This window comes from Mytilinidion resinicola (assembly GCF_010093595.1).
Source record: "Mytilinidion resinicola strain CBS 304.34 unplaced genomic scaffold BDZ99scaffold_10, whole genome shotgun sequence".
NCBI classification, from domain to species: Eukaryota; Fungi; Ascomycota; class Dothideomycetes; order Mytilinidiales; family Mytilinidiaceae; genus Mytilinidion; species Mytilinidion resinicola.
In genome coordinates, this window is record NW_022985446.1 from 845,151 (window position 1) to 862,221 (window position 17,071).

Below are 17,071 nucleotides of genomic sequence, written 5' to 3' on the forward strand. Positions count from 1 at the left end.
GCGCGAGGGATGCTCACCTCATCCTCCTCCTCCTCTCGCGCGTGATCAGAGCGAGCGAGCGATCACGTACACGCGCGTTTGGCGCTTCGAGTGCCACTTTTAACTTTTGAAGCCGTGGGGAGTATTTGGAAGAGCTGTTGGTCCAGAGCCGGGGCGTGGAGTGGGGCCGTGGCTAACGCGGCACGGTGGCGGTGGTCATGGGAGGAGTTGTTTTGGGGGGTTGGAGATATGGGGTCTAGCGCGGGGGGTTAGACGGGCGCACGGTGGCTTCAAGCGGTGGGAAGGGCGAGATGGTGTCGTGATAGCTAGCGAGAAAAGGGAATGGAGGGGAAGGGTGGTGGAGGTCTTGCTTAGGCCGGTTTTGCTGTTCAATATGGTACTGAGATGGCTTGAAGGAGGACTGGAGTGGTGGGGTGGGGTAGGTGTCTACTATGGTCTGCGTGTACCGCCTGAGGTGGCCTAGGAAGCAGTAAGGTATCCGGTTTGGTAAGATAGTTCACGATAGTGTCTTAACTACTCGGATTGCAGAAGTGAAAATTGGGGGCACATCGAGCGTCGTCGGAACGGTGTGAGCAAGCCAATGTCCTAAAGCCGTACGGATTGCTCGACCATACCGGACATCAAGCTAGAGTAAGGCTGCTCCAGAGGACTCACATCAACCCCAACACATGACTCCAAATTCACACATCCAACACCCCTCATAAGTTTTGCTCGTTCATTACACCCTATTAACAAGAAAACGACACACGCACCCTTAGTTATCTAGTTTGCCAACCACCCCACCCCCCATCTGTCTGTCCATCCATCCACCCGGAATCGAACTACCCCAGCCAACGCACGCCATGCATTCTTTCGATCTGATATTTGAGCGAGAGTCTTGAAAAGGAAAATGAAAAGTGTAAGAAAAAAGGTTGCAAAGAAGAAAAATGCAATTGGAATCATACACTTTCCGCTTCCCATAGTAACCCCCGTCTAACGCCCACGCAAGCCTCAATCAAACCCCCAAATATGAAAGAAAAGCTGGCCACGCAAAGCGGCCGGCCCGAAAGTTTCGTTGAGAACACACTCCGGGCTAAGAAAATTAGACTACCAACACTTGACAAGATTACTACGTCGACTGGAGAGAGAGAGAAGAAAAAAAAGTCTACCAATACAGTCCATTTCGTACCACGCTTTCGAAAGACCGCGGCATGTTAACAAAACACCAGAAAAAAGCCCCTCTTCCATCCGTTCTCGCCGACCATCGCATAGCCAGCGAGAGAAGAGAAAGAGAAAACAAAGAGAGAAGGTAAGATGCGAAAGAGTTCGTGGCACATTCACGCTTCGTTCCGTAGCCGATTGATCGTCGAAAGAAAAACCAGTGACACAGATCATTTTGTTGCCGAATCTCGAATCTCGTGCTGATGAAACCGGTTTTGGGCGCCCGGCACACCGCTCAAAAACCGGAGCGCGCCATATTTTTAAGTTGAGTTGGATAAGTCTTTTTCTCAGAACAGAATGCCTTTTGCTATGACCATGGCGGACGAAGGGGCAACCGGATGGTGGATGGGAGGCGCGGGAAGGAGAGAGGAATTGTTATTAAAATGTCGCTACGTCAGAACGAGTCCTGCCCGGTGGCGAGAAGAATAAGTAGAGGGGGTGAGATGTATCCGGTGTGCTGCTCCTAGCGATGCGTTACCGGTTATGGTATGTCGATAATGTTGTTCCGGGGGAGTAGTCCTCCAGTCCGTTTGTTTCCAATCATTCAGTCTCCTTTCCAGATGTGTGGGAAAGGATACTCGTGATGGCTGGCTGTTGAACTAACCGCAGCAAAACACCCTCATCAGTTTCTTCATTCCTCCTTCTTTCGGTTCATTCTGCTGGCCCCTCCCAACTGATTGAAGGCCCGGTGTGTTTCCCGTCATCGGCGTCGACTGGGTCATCCGGTTTCCCGCCAAGTTCGGCTGGCTGTTTTGAAACTGTGCCTGTGTGGATCCCTCTGGCGGACCAAGCTCCCCCATACTCTTCCGCTTGACCGCGTCCGGGTGGTACTTTGCTTGATCGACGTTGCGAGGATGGCGGTTTCCTCCCGGAGGGCCTCGAGTGGCACCGGGCTTTGGCAGCTCCTGGTGCAGGCGGTCCGCTGGTATTTGTACCTTCTGCCGAACTTGTTGGCCGTGCACGTTGACGGCGGTCGACGAGTTTTGGTTGATATTGGCGTGGTGGAGATGGGCAGCTGATGGGTGTGCCTTCATTGCCTCCCATCCTTTCCCGTTGTTCAGCTTCATCCAGTCATATTCCCCGTCCTCGACTTCTCCAGTGCTCTTGAGGGCCTGGGTGAAGAGTTCACGCAGGTAGTCATAATCCGGGGTGTCCTCGAATCCGAGATTTCGCACGTAGCTGAGATACTTGTTCAACTCCTCTGCAAACGTATTAGTGACTATTAAGCGTCATGAATAAATTTTACCATACCTGGGAAGCTGTCGCAAAGATCCTTGATCGGAGTGGTCTGCTTCTTCTCTCCAATCTTTTCGTATTTCTGCTTGTTGGTGGCAGCCTTTAGACCTTGCCACGGTAGACCGCCGCGCAGGAAGTACATGAAAACATGCCCCAAAGCCTCCAAATCGTCTCGCCGTGATTGTTCGCGTCCCAAATGTGTGTTGATGCTCATGTAACGCGCAGTGCCCGATAGCGATTTTCGTTCTCGGTAAGGAATGTGCTGCTTGGTCTTGGGATCGCGGTACTGCTTGGCCATGCCGAAATCGACGACATGGATGACATTGGCTGCTTTGGAGCCGGGGCGGCCGATGAGGAAGTTGTCGGGCTTGATGTCTCGGTATATCAGGTTCTTCTCGTGTATCGTTTGTACTCGCGAGAGCTACCGGAGTTAGTATGCTAAATATAGAACGGATGAGACACGAAACGTACCATCTGCTTTGCCACCATCACAACAGTCTTAATGGAGAACTTCCGATTGCAGTGGTCGAAGAGGTCCTCCAAGCTGGGGCCTAGCAGGTCGATGACCAGAATATTGTGCAGGCCTTCCTGGCCGAAGTAGTAGACATTAGGAATCCCAGCTGTGAAAAGTTAGCACACGCACGACGACAGTATATTGTATGGCCGGAAGACAATCAGACGAGTCTGTTCTCTCTTCGTGGGTGCAGAAAGGGACGTGGAGGTTCGAGGGGGTATGGGCAGGTCTGTGCCGAGACGTCGTCGGCATGTCCGCCGAGCAGGACGGAGTGCCTCCGAGGGGCGGTAACAGACCAGACGAGGAGATTCTAGACGTACGGCAGCCGACAAGTATCTTGTATGTCCGGTATTCGTCTCGCAGCTGGGGTGCGTCGCTTTTGCGCGGTTCCTAAGGGCGGACGTTCAGCATTGGCTTCAGCCCCTTTCGCGGCCAACGGCGGCACGTACAAACTTGATGGCGACCTGCTGGTTGTTGAGCAGGTTGGTGCCCTCAAAGATGACGCCGAAGGAGCCCTCTCCGATCTTCTTGCCCACGCGGTAGTGGACGCCGACGACGTTGGACGACGACGAGGCCATGTCGTTTGCTTGCTGGCTGGGTTGAGGGGGTCTGCTTCGGGCCCGCACCGTGGACGGGGTGGTTCGGCAGGCAGCAGGCTCTTCAGGCGCGTTTGGGAGTGTGGTGAGGATGGGGCGAGAGATGGGGAGGTTGGTGGTGAGGAGTCGGCAGAAGTCCTTGCCAGCAGCTTGGGCGTCTTGGGGGGATCTCGAAGGGGCTTGGTGGCAGCCGAGTGGAACAAGAGGCTAATCAGACCTCACGGGGACGAGCGCGGCCCGCGCAGCGACGGGGGCGCCTTGGCACGCTGGCAGCATCAACCGGTGCGACGGACATGCCCTCCACCCTCGGCCACACACGCTGCTCGATTCCTCAGGGCAGCCTGTCGCGGCTCTCCGCTGCCTCGCGCTGGCGGCCGTCGCGCTCGGTGCGGCGCTGGAGCTGCGTGTCGCGGTGCGTATCGCTGCGAGGCCGGCTCGCGGCTGCAGGTCCGTCTCGTCGTCTCGCCGCTGGACAGAAAACGGCAGGCCGATAACTGCTTCGTATGCAGGCCACAGGCGCGGCTCGCATGGTCCCCCAAGCAGTCGCCGTGTCACCCTTCTCGACGCTGCCCAGGTGCACCCGGAGCCGTTTTGATTGCCACGCCTATCAGATGCCCCCTTCGCCCATCGCCGCGCCTCAGCCACTCGTGATAATCCCCGGTCAGGGAGACAAGGAGCCAGCCCTGTTATAGAGGCCGCCGCTATGATTGCGAGACACCTCACATGCCAATGGCCCTGTGTTTCATCTAGCACCTGCGACCACTAGCCGCGCTGTGGTAGAGAATGCAGCCTGAATCGATCAGAAGGGCTGATTTGCTGGGTGCGTATCATGTGTCTTGGATACTTCGTGACGCCTGGAGATAGTTGGTTCCATCTCCAACCATCTACGGCGTACCCGAAAGGCAATCTCCTTCATGCGAGATCTGCCCTAGGTCTCGAATCTCTTGCTCGAGCAGCTCAATAGACCGGCCACCCCTGACAGCCTCAGATCACCACCTACAAGGTACAAGAAGGGAGTCGGCTGTTGGTCCAGTTCACGTATTAGGAAATCCACTTCGCGACTAAATTTCAAAGGGTATGGAGGCGAGGCCAAGTGAGAAAGACAATTGCCCAGGGCTGTATTGTACAAAAGAACCGACGCCATGCATTTGCATAGCTGTAACTGCTGTGCTACTGTTTCGCTCGCCGCGATACCAATCGCTCTGAACGCCGTGCCCAATGCTTGCCCGGCCACCAGATTACCCATAAGAAACCGGGCCATGTGCAGCCCCGCAGTATTTTCTCCCTTTCAGCCTCACTCGTCTTCCATCTCCGTATCCTCATAACCCGCGCTGTCCTCATCATCGCCCTCAAACGCCTCCGACGCCTCTCGCGCCTCTATCTCGGCCCACGCCTTCTCTGACAGCCCCCTCATCTCGATTCCATTCTTGATCATCGACATCTGCACCGTTTGCAGCTTCTGCACTTCCATGTCGACCTGCATCTTCTCATTAGTGGCTCGAACCACTGCCTCGAACCACGTGTCCAGACGGCAAGTGGTCACGTAATCTTGCAGCTTGTCTTCGTCCACGAGGTTGTCCTTGATAATGGGGTTTCGGAGGTCTTCGGACGCGAAGCGAGATGCCAGTGTTTCGGTTGAGCAGCCGGCACCCGCGACAGTGCTGGGAGCGGGAGCTTGGCCTCTCCATTCGCCTGCGAGTATGAGTTAGCATGCTTCGTCCTAGACAAGAAAGCCAGATTCGCGAAGAAACTTACTGTTTGATTCCATGACCTTCCGCAGAGTCCAGCCAAGCGCAGTCGAGATAATGTCCCTTGAAATCTCCGCGTCGCCCTTGTCCGTTGTGTCGTTGAGTGCCTCCCAGTTATCACGGACAAAGCACCGCTTCCAGATGAGCTTCCGCGTGTCCTCGTACGCAGCCTGTGTCAGATCTGGCCGGCAAATCTCTAGCACCTGCAGCGCCATGAAGAACTCTGATCCAGCAATATCGTCGCTTCCGCCACGCGGGTTCTGGCTGATGAGCGTCAACGTGTCGATCAGTAACAGTGGCTCTACGACTCGATGAGCAATGATCTCTTCGAAACTCTGCTTGAGCAGCTGCTGTAGTGCTGGCTGCTCCACGACCAATCCTCCAAAATCATCCATCAATAGGTCCGCAGCCGATGCTTCGTCCAGAGCTCTCATGATGATTTCATAAAAGTGGCTGTAAACCTTGTCTTGAATGGCGACCAGCTTCAACTCAGCCTCGTTCTGAACTTTGAGCTTCTCTAGCTGAGGGTTCGACACACCCTTCTGCTTCGCACAGAGCAGTGCAAGCTTGGCCAGCGACAGCTCCATCTTCTTGCACCAATTGTTCGATTCTTGAATAGAGCCCACTTCTGTCAACATCGTCGCTGCGCCAACATAGTTCTTTTCGCCAACGACTTCGTTGATCCATCCGAGCCGCGCGCGCGCGGGGTCCGCACGCAGGAAGGTGGTAAGAGCTGGCTGGTTCAGGCAGTCTTCCGAAAACACTTGGCTCTGCTCGTTGTTGACGATATGGTTGGAGTAGTATGCTTCGGCAAAGTCGTTCTCGTACTTCGTAAAGTAGCCAGCTATCCGCTTCTGGAGCTTCTTCATCTGCTTCCCCGCCTCCATTACGAAACGCGGGTTGTCCATTTCCTCTGCGTAGAAGTCGCGCTCCGCTTTGATGATCTTCACGAGCGTTGGCATGTCACGGTATTTCTCCGCGAGATCCATCCCCTGGGCCGCCTGACCGATTCTTGTAAGCTCGAATAACAGTTCCGGACGAACCTTTGTTTCAAACTCATGCAGAAGTTGCTGCCCAGTCGCGCGAACTTTTTCGCTGGTTTGCTCCAAGCTCCAGCGGAAGAGTTCCATATGAAGTTGGCAGGAAATTCGGACTAAGCGAGGATTCTCTGCGGCAATCTTCATGACGTTCGTATCGCTCTGATCAGAAAATCTCGCAGACAACGTACGCGCTGTGTCGACAAGTTGCTTTGTGTTTTGTACAATGTTGTGTGTCGATGTCCAGATTCCTTGTATTCGGCCATACCCCTGGCCGAGTCTAAGGATGCCATCATCTAAACAGTCGGGATCCAGACCATAGAGTTCGAGGTTCTGCTCCCTGAAGGTGAATACGGTCTCGAAGGTCGTTAGAACGAAGTCATCGGCTTCGCTAATCAGCTGCGCTAGTAGCGCATGCTGCTTTGAACCAATGTTGTAAGCTTCCTTCAGAACGCGGAAGGCCCAGGGAACCAGGAGCTCAAAATGGTTGATGTCTCTGATAAAGTATGTTCGAACTTCGTCCCGCTCGCCGATTTCAGTCTTCATCTCCGTCTTATAGCGCTCATGGAGATAGCCCACCATCTGCGTCGTGAGAGGCTCTGATGGATACCTGTCTGGATGCTTCTCACCGAGTTTAACGCGCACTTCATGGAGCTTCCACACCTCGAGCGCAGCAGCCAGCTTGGCGGCATCCTGCAGTAATTCCCATCGACTGAGAAACGGCAAAGGGGGATAGTCTGACCTCAAGTGCGAGGCAAGATTCTGAAGAGCAGCGGATCTCTTCTTGAGTTGTTCTTCCATCGACGACAGTCCCGTTTCGACAAACTCCGAGCTCGACGTTAGTACTTCTTGACTGATCCTCCTTGCAGCAATTTCCGCCTCACGCCCAGGGAAATTGTACCTTCCCCGGACGGAGAAGTCGAGTATTTGGTCTGTCTTGTTGCTGAAAAACGTTGCTTGCTCTAGCTTACTTCTAGCGGTAACACGGGTTTGATCGTCGACCGCGGGCTGGCACGCGAATCGAATGATGCCAAATCCGCCAAGGACGAATACGCAGGATGATTCATGGCTCTTGCGGGTCGGCTCCTCTAACGAAGACCCTGCGAAGCGCACATGTTTGTCCTTTCGGAAATATACGGTGTCTTGGTAGGGTACAGGCGCTTTGCCAGTGTCCACCAGCAATTGAGTATCAGGGGTTTCCTCTGGTTGCTTCAGGGACGCCATTACGATTCCGTCGGTGAACTGAATGAGCGCAGTATGGCCAGGGAGCGGTAGCAAGAGCTTCGCAGCTGGGTCCTTGGGCAGTTGTGGTTGTTGGTAAGCGTTGATAGGGATGACTCGGCGAATGACACCAGTATCTCCCACCAAAGATACCTCTAGCAGAGAGTAGTCCACCGAAGTAGGCTCCCACATAGCCACCAGTACGAGGAGGTCGATTTTATCGCGAGTATCGGCAATGCTGACCTCTGTGCCGACCGTGGAGTGTTGAATTATGGCAAAATCCAGAACCTTGACATCTTGACGGCCTTGCTGCTCTGGTGCGACAGCACCTAGGAGAGTAGTGAGGATTTCTGCATGGGTATCCACTTCGCGTTTGAAGATCTGTTGTCCTGCCCAGCTGAGGTCCCAAAGTTGGAATAGGCCAGTCGTAGTCGCAGTGACGATCTCCATCTGTCCCTTCGATTCAGAAGAACGAGCCTTCACGGAAGCAACTTCTTTGCGAATTCCACCTCCAAGAACGTTTTTCAGTCCTCCGAACAGCCCACCACTGCTGCGAATAGTCTGGAGTTGGTAGACATTTATGCTCGGGCGGCCTTGCGAATCTCTCAGAGTCAATTGGGCTATTCGGCCGCTGTTGAAGATGAGAGCATAGCCTGCATGTTCGATATCCACGATCTCGGTGACGGTCTCGCCGAATAACAACTTGCCAACTGATCCGTCAACGCCTTGGTGACGCTGAGGGAAGCGACTGAATGTTTCGGCGCTGTCCACGTTCTCCCAGAATGTGATTTTGCCGGTCGTAGGCGCAACCACAACCATGCCAAACTCGTTGGATGGTCCATTCTGTACAATAGCGCCTAGAGGAAGGGGGTCTGAGCGCTTTAAGCCAAAGGACAAAGGCAAAGCGTGGACTTTGGAGGGCGGCGATGACGAAGTGTAGTCCCATCCAAGGGCGTGTTCGTGAGTTAGCGCAAGCGCATAGCCGATTGAAGGGAGGATAAAGGCTCGATAGGGAACTGCGAGAAGGCGCTGTTAGCGTGGATGCAGTTAGACGGATGCCAACACATACCAGCTGGGTTCTGGCTAAGACGAGTAGGAAAGCCCGGTAGCTTCTTGACGCTGTAGTTTGCGCTCTTTGTCTGCGAGGCATATCGAGTCAGCTTCAGCTTCGTACTGGAGTTGCGACGCAGAAAATACTGACCAAAACGATGCTGCCGTCATCCTTGTGCGCCCGCTTGCCCGTTATTTTCTTCTCGCGAACCGGCATGTCCATAGACACGAATGTAGTCTCTCCATCACCATGGCTAGCATGGCCGTTCATCCCCGCAGTGCCATTTCCATTGACTTTTACGGCTGACGGAGATACAAAGGTCTCCTCCGAGAGCTTGTTGCGCTTTCGATGGGGCTGCAGGCGCACGCTGTCGGAGTCTTTGCGCTGGCGGCGTCGAGGGTTTCGCGAGACGGACCCGTGCTGGCTGTTGATGGTCGAGTCCGGCGAAAACATGATGGGGTTGGGTGAGGGCGGGTCGAAGGCGCGTCTCCTCTCTGGTTTCGATGTTTGGGAACAACGACAACGACCCACAGGGGCTTACCGCCTTTGAGGCTTGGCGGGAGGTGTGGGTAAACTGCCAGCGCTACTGATGCACAACTGACGTGGACGCGAGGTGGTGAGGTGTGGTTCCGGATGCACGAAGAGTTTTTATGTGGGAAATCAGTACTATGTAGGCTTGTTCAAGTGAGCCGGTGAATCCACTGGCTGAATAAAGACAACCTTCCATGTGCCCCCATGGTCACGCAGAGTAGGAGCCAAGGTCACGCGGATGCCTTCAAAGCTATTCGATCCGGTCTGAGGTTTATAGTATTCTGAAGTACATAGTGTATGTGATTGTATAGTACTCACATATCATAGTTGGGCGGGTTCTTCACGTGACTACGTATACTATTACTTACAATGTCTGCCTCAGGCCGATGGAATGAGGAGACTCTGTAAATAAAGCACGGCTCTTGGCATGCACGAGTCCAGGTTATGTGATAGATACACTGAGAGATACAGCCATTTCATTGAAGGATATTTCAATATAAATTGACTGCACGAGAGCTGAATGATCAGCATATCAATAACCCGATGAATGTCTATTCTGTAATCTAACTAGACCCTTGATGAGTGTACACACCTTTCCCAGACTGTCCGAAATGCTTCAGCACCTTGACCAGAAATCTGCATGGGCTGTATCTCGATTACTTGACAAGCTGAAAACTCACATAGCCACTGCGGACGTGGTCGTCGCGGAAGGTTGTGATGGACGGGATGGAAGTTTCGAGGCACACCAGGCACAAGACCACGCCACGACGACGTTGGAAGGGCCGTGCTCCCTCGCGCTAAGGCGAGAATCTGGGGTACGTAACTCAGTCACCCTCAGTCACCTCAGCGGAACACGGCCGGCTGCCCGAATCCAGAGTTCTCCCATCTGCGTGGACGTTGCTACGTGCGAGAATCCAGAAGCTAGGGGCTCCAGGAGAGCCATGGCACCACCGCCAATGCCTCATCAACGCCAAAACTGTCGCAATTGGCGATGACGTAGCGTCCCAGCGGTCGTCTGTACCTGAGTCCAATGTACTGCTCCACCACCAATCTACAGCCCTGCTCAGCTCCAGGGAACGCGGCTGCAGCATTACCAGCAGCTGGCAGAGCTCGCCAGCCTTGTCCGGGCGGCCAGACAATCAATTGACACTGGTCTTTGTGTCTTTGTTGCTCCTGGACCCTGTTTGAACCGAAAGTGCGAGCTGCAGGACACGGCCTTGCTAGGCACCCCTCTCTGCCAATGTCCGACTCAGCTCAGCGAGCTTAGCAGCTGTGCAAATGATATGCTTGGATGCTGTTCGGGTCTGTAAAAGCGCCCCAAGACATCACAAGGAGCTGTAAAAGAGGATGCACCCAGCTGCCTACCCGTGATGCGTGAGTTGCGTGTAAGCCACCGAGTCTAGTATCTTCCTGCCGCTTCGAGTGCACTACGGGCATTCCTTGCCCTTCGACGCGCGAATCCGACCCCGCTCCTGGAGCTGCGACTCGCGTGAGACATGCTGAGGGGAGCTGCTTTGTCCTACATCAACCAATCTTGCGTGCTCATCTCTGCTCCTCAACACCACACACAACAACATCGTCTGTCGTGACTCCCGTCGTCATCGCCGCTCCATCATCTGCAAGGTACGCGCCCGAGACTCCAGCTCCGGTGGAACCAGCAGAGCTTCACCCCACCGTGGTTGGTCCATGCGGAGGGGTCACGAGAGCACCTTATGACTGATCCCATTCCGCCATCGTCTGTGCCTGGCTAACGACTACATCAGCTCACGATCCCCTCGCATCTGCAAACACTCACATCCAACTCTCCAACACACGACAACTTCAACAGTATGTGCCCCCCGTCCCATGCTCCCCCCGTACCATTGATACTACATCACGGATGCCCTACCTTCGAACTCAACTCCTTCACCTAGCTCACGCTTGTTTGTGGGCTTGCTGAAGCTTCCATGGGCACTCATTCATCTCAATCACGTCGAACAATGCTAATGCTCCCCTATAGTGACTCGTTCCCACAAGCAGTACGTCTTGTCGAGTTTGTTGACATACCACGCAACTCACGCTTCTAGAAACGACCGCGACCACTCCGCCATTGCCGATGGCACCTCTGAGCACGAAGACCATCTCCCCCGCTACTTCGCCAAAGCCGGCCACGCCGACGCTGAGCCCAACAAGACCAAGAAGAATGGTGCTGGAAAAGGCAACTGGTACGTCATGCCGTCGACTCCTCTCCCCCGACAGCTCCCATACGGTGCCTCATCATGAGTCTGTGTACGCTTCTCTGCTACTGCTTGAAGTGGTCTGGCGAGTTCCCCGCTTGTTAAAACGATCCACTTCAGAGTCCTTCGAGTGCGTTGAGGTACCTAAGGCAGTAGCAAGAAAGTGTATACAGAAATGTGACGAAACATTGCACCCCAATCACATCTCCCTAACCTCAGACTTCACTTCACTAACGCTTCCTCCCTCAGGGGCCGCGAGGGTGACGAGATCGAAGACTACTCCTACAACCTGACCAACCCGCGTCGTCGCTCCAACAGCAGCACCCACGCCGCCGGCCTCAAGGACTTCAAGACCAAGTTCGAGGTCGTCGAGCAAGAGCCCGTCTTCGAAGAGAGCCTCCACGGTGCCAGCGCCCTAGTCGGCGAAGAACTCGACAAGTCCTCCACCATAAACTCCGCCAGTTCCGTTGACGAGGACGACGCCGCCAACAAGAAATTGTAGTGGGCGTCTGCACTGTCCCCTACTGCACTATACATAGCCTATACGCTGCTGAGAAGGGACGTACGTGCGAATGGAATGGAATGGAATGGCATGCTATTGTCGGACAAGACGGTCTTGCTCTGGCAGCTATGACCATTTTGTTCTGAATCGGTCAAGATGGAATCTTCCTTATTCCCGATCTCTCCGGAGGGCGGTAGTGGCTTCTTGTACGATTCTGATTGATTGTTTGACAGAAAGGATTGGAGGTGACGGGCTTTCTCAAGCCAGGTTCTTCTCTTTCCTTTTCTCTTTTCACGGGGTGTCACAAGGGATGACATGACTTTATGAACAAACAACGTAAAATCGATTCAAATGGGACTGAGCTAATCAAAGTTCACTGTTCTCAAAAATCTCTGGCTCTTGACATGTTGCTGTTGTGAGATGTGAAAGCTGGAAACCCCAAAGCGCTGACTCAAGAAACCCTTCCTAGCAAACCGATATCCCCATTCCATTCCATTTCAGTCTGATAACCGAAGCGCCAAACCACCACTACCCTATTCCCCCTACAAAAACGCCTCACTCCCACCCCCCCTCATAACCGCCCTCAAGCTCCCCCATCCCCTCCGTCCCCTCTCCTCCCTAACCTCCACACTCACAGGCCTCCGCCCCTTACCCTCGACCACCCTCAGCCTCTCCCCTTGACCGCCATCCCCAGCCCCGTTCTCCGCCCCAATCTTCCCCAACGGCCTCCTCTCCCCTCCCACCCTCAACCCCAACCCCAACGCCCCCATCTCCCCAAACCCCACCGTCGGACTATCCCCACCCAGCAGCTCCCTCGCGCTACTCCGCTGCGCATGCGCGACAGACACCGCGACACTGTGCCGCGGATCCAGAACCGCGAGCGCCGGGGACTCTTGCAGCGCGTAGTCCGTTATATTCCCGCTCTGGGAGCGCGAGAGCAGGGAGGAGGCGGTGCGGTGCTGGTGGGTGAGGCGTTTCGAGGAGCGGGGACGGGACGTGGAGTGCCGGGGGTTGAGGGGCAGCGGGATGGGGGGCGCTTCGAAGTAGGGGTATGCGGAGGACTGGGTGCGGGAGGGGTCGCGGTTGTGGGATTTGGTGGTGCTGGAGGAGGGTTTGCGGGAGTGGCGCGCGGCGGAGAAGGAGGAGGAGGGTTGGGAGGTGGTGGAGTGGGCGCCGTGGGAGGGAGAGCGGCGGTGGCGGATCTGGGTGGTGCGTTTGGAGGTGCTAGGGGATGCAGCGAGGGTTTCACGGGCTCTGGCTTTGCCTTTGTCATGGCTTCGGCGAGGGGCGTTGGAGGTGGACGTGGGGCCGGGACCTGAGTATCTGTTCTCCTTGCCGCCGTGCTCGGGTTCCAGTGTCAGCGCTTTGCTAGTGCGCTTTGAGGTCCTGCTTTCTCGGTTGCTTCTGCGAGTGTGGTTGATCCTCAGCGGTGGGAGTACGAATTGGGTCTCTTTCTCGCCGAGTTTATCGTCGTCTGCTTCAAAATCGACGGAGTAGACGCTCTCGCTCATTTCGGCATCCTCGAAGATCTTGCTACTGCGGAGAGTCCCAAGACTGTAATTTATGCTGTGGCTGCGAACACTTTCTCCTGTGTTGGACCGACTGGCTGGGCGTGGGTAGCCTTCAGATATGCCACGCCGCCATGAATTGGGACGCTCTCGTTTCTGGACGTGGCCAGCCGAGGATGCGCTGGAATAGGTGGGTGCGAAGGATCTATGGGTCGGTTGCTTACGTAGACTTCCGGGAAATTCATCCCTTGTGGACCCGTAAGCCAGTGATGTTGACGCGGATTGGGTACGCAGACTGCCGGTGAACTCCTTCCTGTCTCTCTGGTATATAGGCTCTGATGGCCGGACGATGGCAGCCGATGTTGACGCGGCCGCGTCCACTAAGCTGGAAGGTGCCGGATCAGATGGAATCACTGGAGGCTTGTAGCTGGAGGACGATGCTCGAGAGCCAGCAGCAAAGAACGGCGACAGATTTGAAGCGCGCTTCTTGATGTAGCTTTGGCGTCTTTCATCTAGAGTTCTACGATCTGGGACGTTGTCGCTGAATGTGGATACAACGCGTATACTACGACGCTTGTCCGTAGCCGTCATGTATTGGGCTGTGTGACGTGCAGGAGGAGGTTGAGGGAAGGCAGACGGTGTCGTTGAGAGGACGCTAGTTGACCGTGTACTATAAGAGCCGAAGCTCGTGTGGTCGCGTGGACGTCGAGGGGTTGACCAGCTGCTCATGCTTCGGGATGGAGAGTAAGGGCTGCGACCGTATCCGAGGCCAGTAAGACGACGGTTTACTGGCCTTCCGCTACTTCGATAGGAGTTACGATACACGGGCGTTGTTTGGCGTCGTCGCTTAGTGGGTGTACCAGAGCTCTGTGACATGGACATGCCTCGAGATATACGTGCTATCTCTGTAGGTATTTTCATCGAGTCGTATGGGTTGTGCGACGGTCCCATTTCTTCCTTGTAGCCCCAAGATGAGCGGTCAAAGTCCTCAAGGATCTTTGCTTCGCCATCTCCAAGAGAGCTACATCCAGTTGATATGTTCTTCTTATGTTTCGGAGATGCAACGGGTAGGTTTAAGGCGAGCTGTGGAGGGTGCTCGGGTGTCCGCTCCCGACTTTCCCGGACCTCTCCTTTCTCAAGGTCTCGCGGAGGGCTAGAAGCAACATCTTCGATATCTTCCCATTCATCGGAATGCGTAATAGGCCTCGATATCTCCGGTCGCGGTGAGGTTTTGGGCTTCCTCTGTCGCCGATGTCTGCAGAGAAGAATGGCCAATGCCAAGATTGCAGTCAGCAGTACCACCCCGCCAATAACAGCTCCAATGGTAATAGCAGTTCTCTTCGAAAAGTGCTCGGTTGCTGCCTTGTCATTTCCGGAAGCGGCGTTGGAGTTGACTGGATTTTCATTCGATGAACTAGGCGTTCCAGCTGTCGGATCTTTGGCGTCGAAGGCAGAGATATGTATGTTGAAGGTCTGAGAGTCGTGGCTAGATCCGTCCTTGCTCTTCGCTGTCAATGTAGCTTGGATATCTTGTGGAGCAGTATCTGTTGGAATTTGCCCATGGATAGTCAGAGTTGCAGAATCGTAGCTGAACCACTTCGCTGCGTTTCCAACTTCGACAGAAGTTGTCTCATCGTCTTGGCCGATAATGGAGCGGTCCAATGTATAGTTAAAGTCCTTTCCCACAGTAGCGTTTACTTGTCCAATCTCTCCACTGAACAACGGTGACACGAACGAGAAATGAACTGTCGTATTGGCAGTGTCGCCATAAGTGTCTTTAGCAACAACGGTGACTTCTTGCGACATTAGCCCAGTTGGAGGTGTGCCCGTCAAAGCGAACGTGCGCGGGTCGAACGAAAGCCATGATGGCGCGTCAGCCGTCACACTCTGGATATCTCCATCCGAAATCTGGTTCCCGTCCAGACTCAGATGGCTGCGAAGTGCGGTAAAGCTAATCGCATCGCCTTTCGGCGATGATACTGTCTGCTTTAAGGGGCTGAAGAGAAACTCATGGTTGCTGACGACGAGCGAAAACGTTACCCAAGCTTCAGCATACTTCGGGATATCTGACGCTATGAGAACAATATCGAAGGTCTGTGGTGACGTCGATAGTTGAGGGGTTGTGCCAGAGAAATGAAGAGAGCCTCCATCAAAGGCGATCCACGATGGTAGGGGCGTATGATCAGACAAAGTTGCGTAGTATGACAGAGGTTTCCCGGCATCCGTAAAGGTGCTTAGTGGAAACTTGAAGTCGAGTGGCTTAGCGGCCAAGAGCGCTAGAGTAGACGGTCCTGACAAACTTCCAGTCTTTACAAGAACGTCGGACACATTCACACTGGCAGCAGGGCCGCCCGATGCCGTGGTCATCATTGTTGCCTGCATGGTAGCGACCGCACCCGCGGCGCCGGCAGCAGTGATAGTAAAAGTCTTAGACCCTGCATCGTTGGGTCCTGGGGATCCCCACAGAGTTCTGGTCGCGCCGTCCAAAGAAAGCCAAGAGGGACTGTCCGTCAGAGAATATTGCAGATTCTCTGATTGAGGTTCAAATGTGGTCAGAGCGAACTGAAATCTGAATGATTCTCCCACATGCGCCACGGGCGGAACTTGCGAATTGAAGGGGTAATTGACCTGAGGCACTGCGGTCACTACTACCGCCAGAAGCAAGACAGCGGCGCTCCACATCCTCTAAACTCTGGAGATTAGCATATATCCTAACCGAATCTGAAGGTACGTACCGAGCGACGAAACAGTATTTCGTGAACCCAAATAACTTCCAGCAATCGAGAGATATATTCCAAAGCGCTGTCAGCTGGATTAGTATCAGGTATAACTGAGACAGGGCGTCACCCAAGGCAAGTCATGGCCGACCACGAACGGGATTAATGGTCTCCTGCGGGGCGCGCTCTATCGCGTCGGACGCGTCTTCGGTGGCAGGACCTTACGTCCATTCTTCCCGAAAAATTCGACTGTTGCGGGAATCAGGAATGGGGATCGATAAGAATGAGGAGACATGAAGGTGGGCGTTCTCCCTACGCAAGGGATGACCGCTTGATCCAGCCACCTTATAAACTCCCTGGGACAGAGAGTTCAGGAATATGCTAGAGGAAGCAAGAGAAACTTCATTCATTCGATCTGGAGGGCCATTCTCAATCCTGTACGTCCGGGCCCGTAGTAATCGGTGCAGCGGTCAATTTGGCAAAATCCAAGAGAAGCGTATAACGCTCTCGCCGCAGTACGATCTTCATCAACCCATAGCTGAATACAATCTGCCCCATCTTTCTCTTGACGTGATCTAAGCAATAGTACCATTGCTTTGGCGATCCCTCTCTGCCGGTATGCTGCAGAAACACAAATCTTGTGAAGCAAAACGATGCGCTTCATCCGAAGAAAAACGAGATAACCCACCACTTCGGTCGACTCACTACCCTCTACCACAGCTAGGGTCACCTTGGTATTACGTTTTTTGAGCTCAGTGTCAAAATCAAAAGCCTCGCTTGATGGAAAGGTCGTTTTTTCAATGCGTTTGACTTCGGTAAGGAGGCATTGCTGGTCCTTGGGTTTGAACGCCGCCAAGTCGGTGATACGGAAACCGTCAGCCTGAGTAACGGGTACAGTCTTAGACAGCTGGGCCATCCCGAGAGCTCTTGTGCGCGTAATGTTGAGAACGAAGGTGGGTGAACGAGACTTTGTTCGAAGGCCGGCCCGAGTTTC

At 54.2% G+C, this 17,071-nt stretch overlaps 5 protein-coding genes across 5 annotated transcripts; 2 read left to right on the top strand and 3 right to left on the bottom strand.

The window, feature by feature from the left end:
• Positions 1 to 1,799: 1,799 nt before the first annotated feature.
• BDZ99DRAFT_388286 (kinase-like protein) lies at positions 1,800 to 3,528 on the bottom strand (the record flags this gene model as incomplete). The annotated part of the gene is made up of 5 exons (XM_033715563.1): positions 1,800 to 2,401; positions 2,452 to 2,857; positions 2,908 to 3,056; positions 3,271 to 3,340; positions 3,400 to 3,528. 5 exons carry the CDS (start codon positions 3,526 to 3,528, stop codon positions 1,800 to 1,802), a joined length of 1,356 nt encoding a protein of 451 aa, XP_033576488.1.
• Positions 3,529 to 4,063: 535 nt separating this feature from the next.
• Positions 4,064 to 4,673, top strand: BDZ99DRAFT_463306 (uncharacterized protein). Its single transcript, XM_033720053.1, has one exon. It carries the CDS (start codon positions 4,074 to 4,076, stop codon positions 4,236 to 4,238), a length of 165 nt encoding a protein of 54 aa, XP_033576489.1. The 5' UTR covers positions 4,064 to 4,073; the 3' UTR covers positions 4,239 to 4,673.
• Positions 4,674 to 4,840: 167 nt separating this feature from the next.
• On the bottom strand, positions 4,841 to 9,056 carry BDZ99DRAFT_520877 (uncharacterized protein; the record flags this gene model as incomplete). Its single annotated transcript, XM_033725569.1, has 4 exons — positions 4,841 to 5,238; positions 5,302 to 8,568; positions 8,622 to 8,691; positions 8,754 to 9,056. The coding sequence occupies 4 exons, from the start codon at positions 9,054 to 9,056 to the stop codon at positions 4,841 to 4,843; spliced, it is 4,038 nt and encodes a 1,345-aa protein (XP_033576490.1).
• A 1,419-nt stretch (positions 9,057 to 10,475) lies between these two features.
• Positions 10,476 to 11,871, top strand: BDZ99DRAFT_29959 (uncharacterized protein). Its single transcript, XM_033714184.1, has 5 exons — positions 10,476 to 10,757; positions 10,898 to 10,961; positions 11,134 to 11,152; positions 11,201 to 11,338; positions 11,600 to 11,871. Coding segments are annotated over exons 2-5 (411 nt in total). The 5' UTR covers positions 10,476 to 10,757; positions 10,898 to 10,960; the 3' UTR covers positions 11,853 to 11,871.
• Positions 11,872 to 12,394: 523 nt separating this feature from the next.
• Positions 12,395 to 16,993, bottom strand: BDZ99DRAFT_531945 (uncharacterized protein; the record flags this gene model as incomplete). The annotated part of the gene is made up of 2 exons (XM_033726470.1): positions 12,395 to 16,045; positions 16,610 to 16,993. 2 exons carry the CDS (start codon positions 16,991 to 16,993, stop codon positions 12,395 to 12,397), a joined length of 4,035 nt encoding a protein of 1,344 aa, XP_033576492.1.
• Between the last annotated feature and the right edge of the window lie 78 nt (positions 16,994 to 17,071).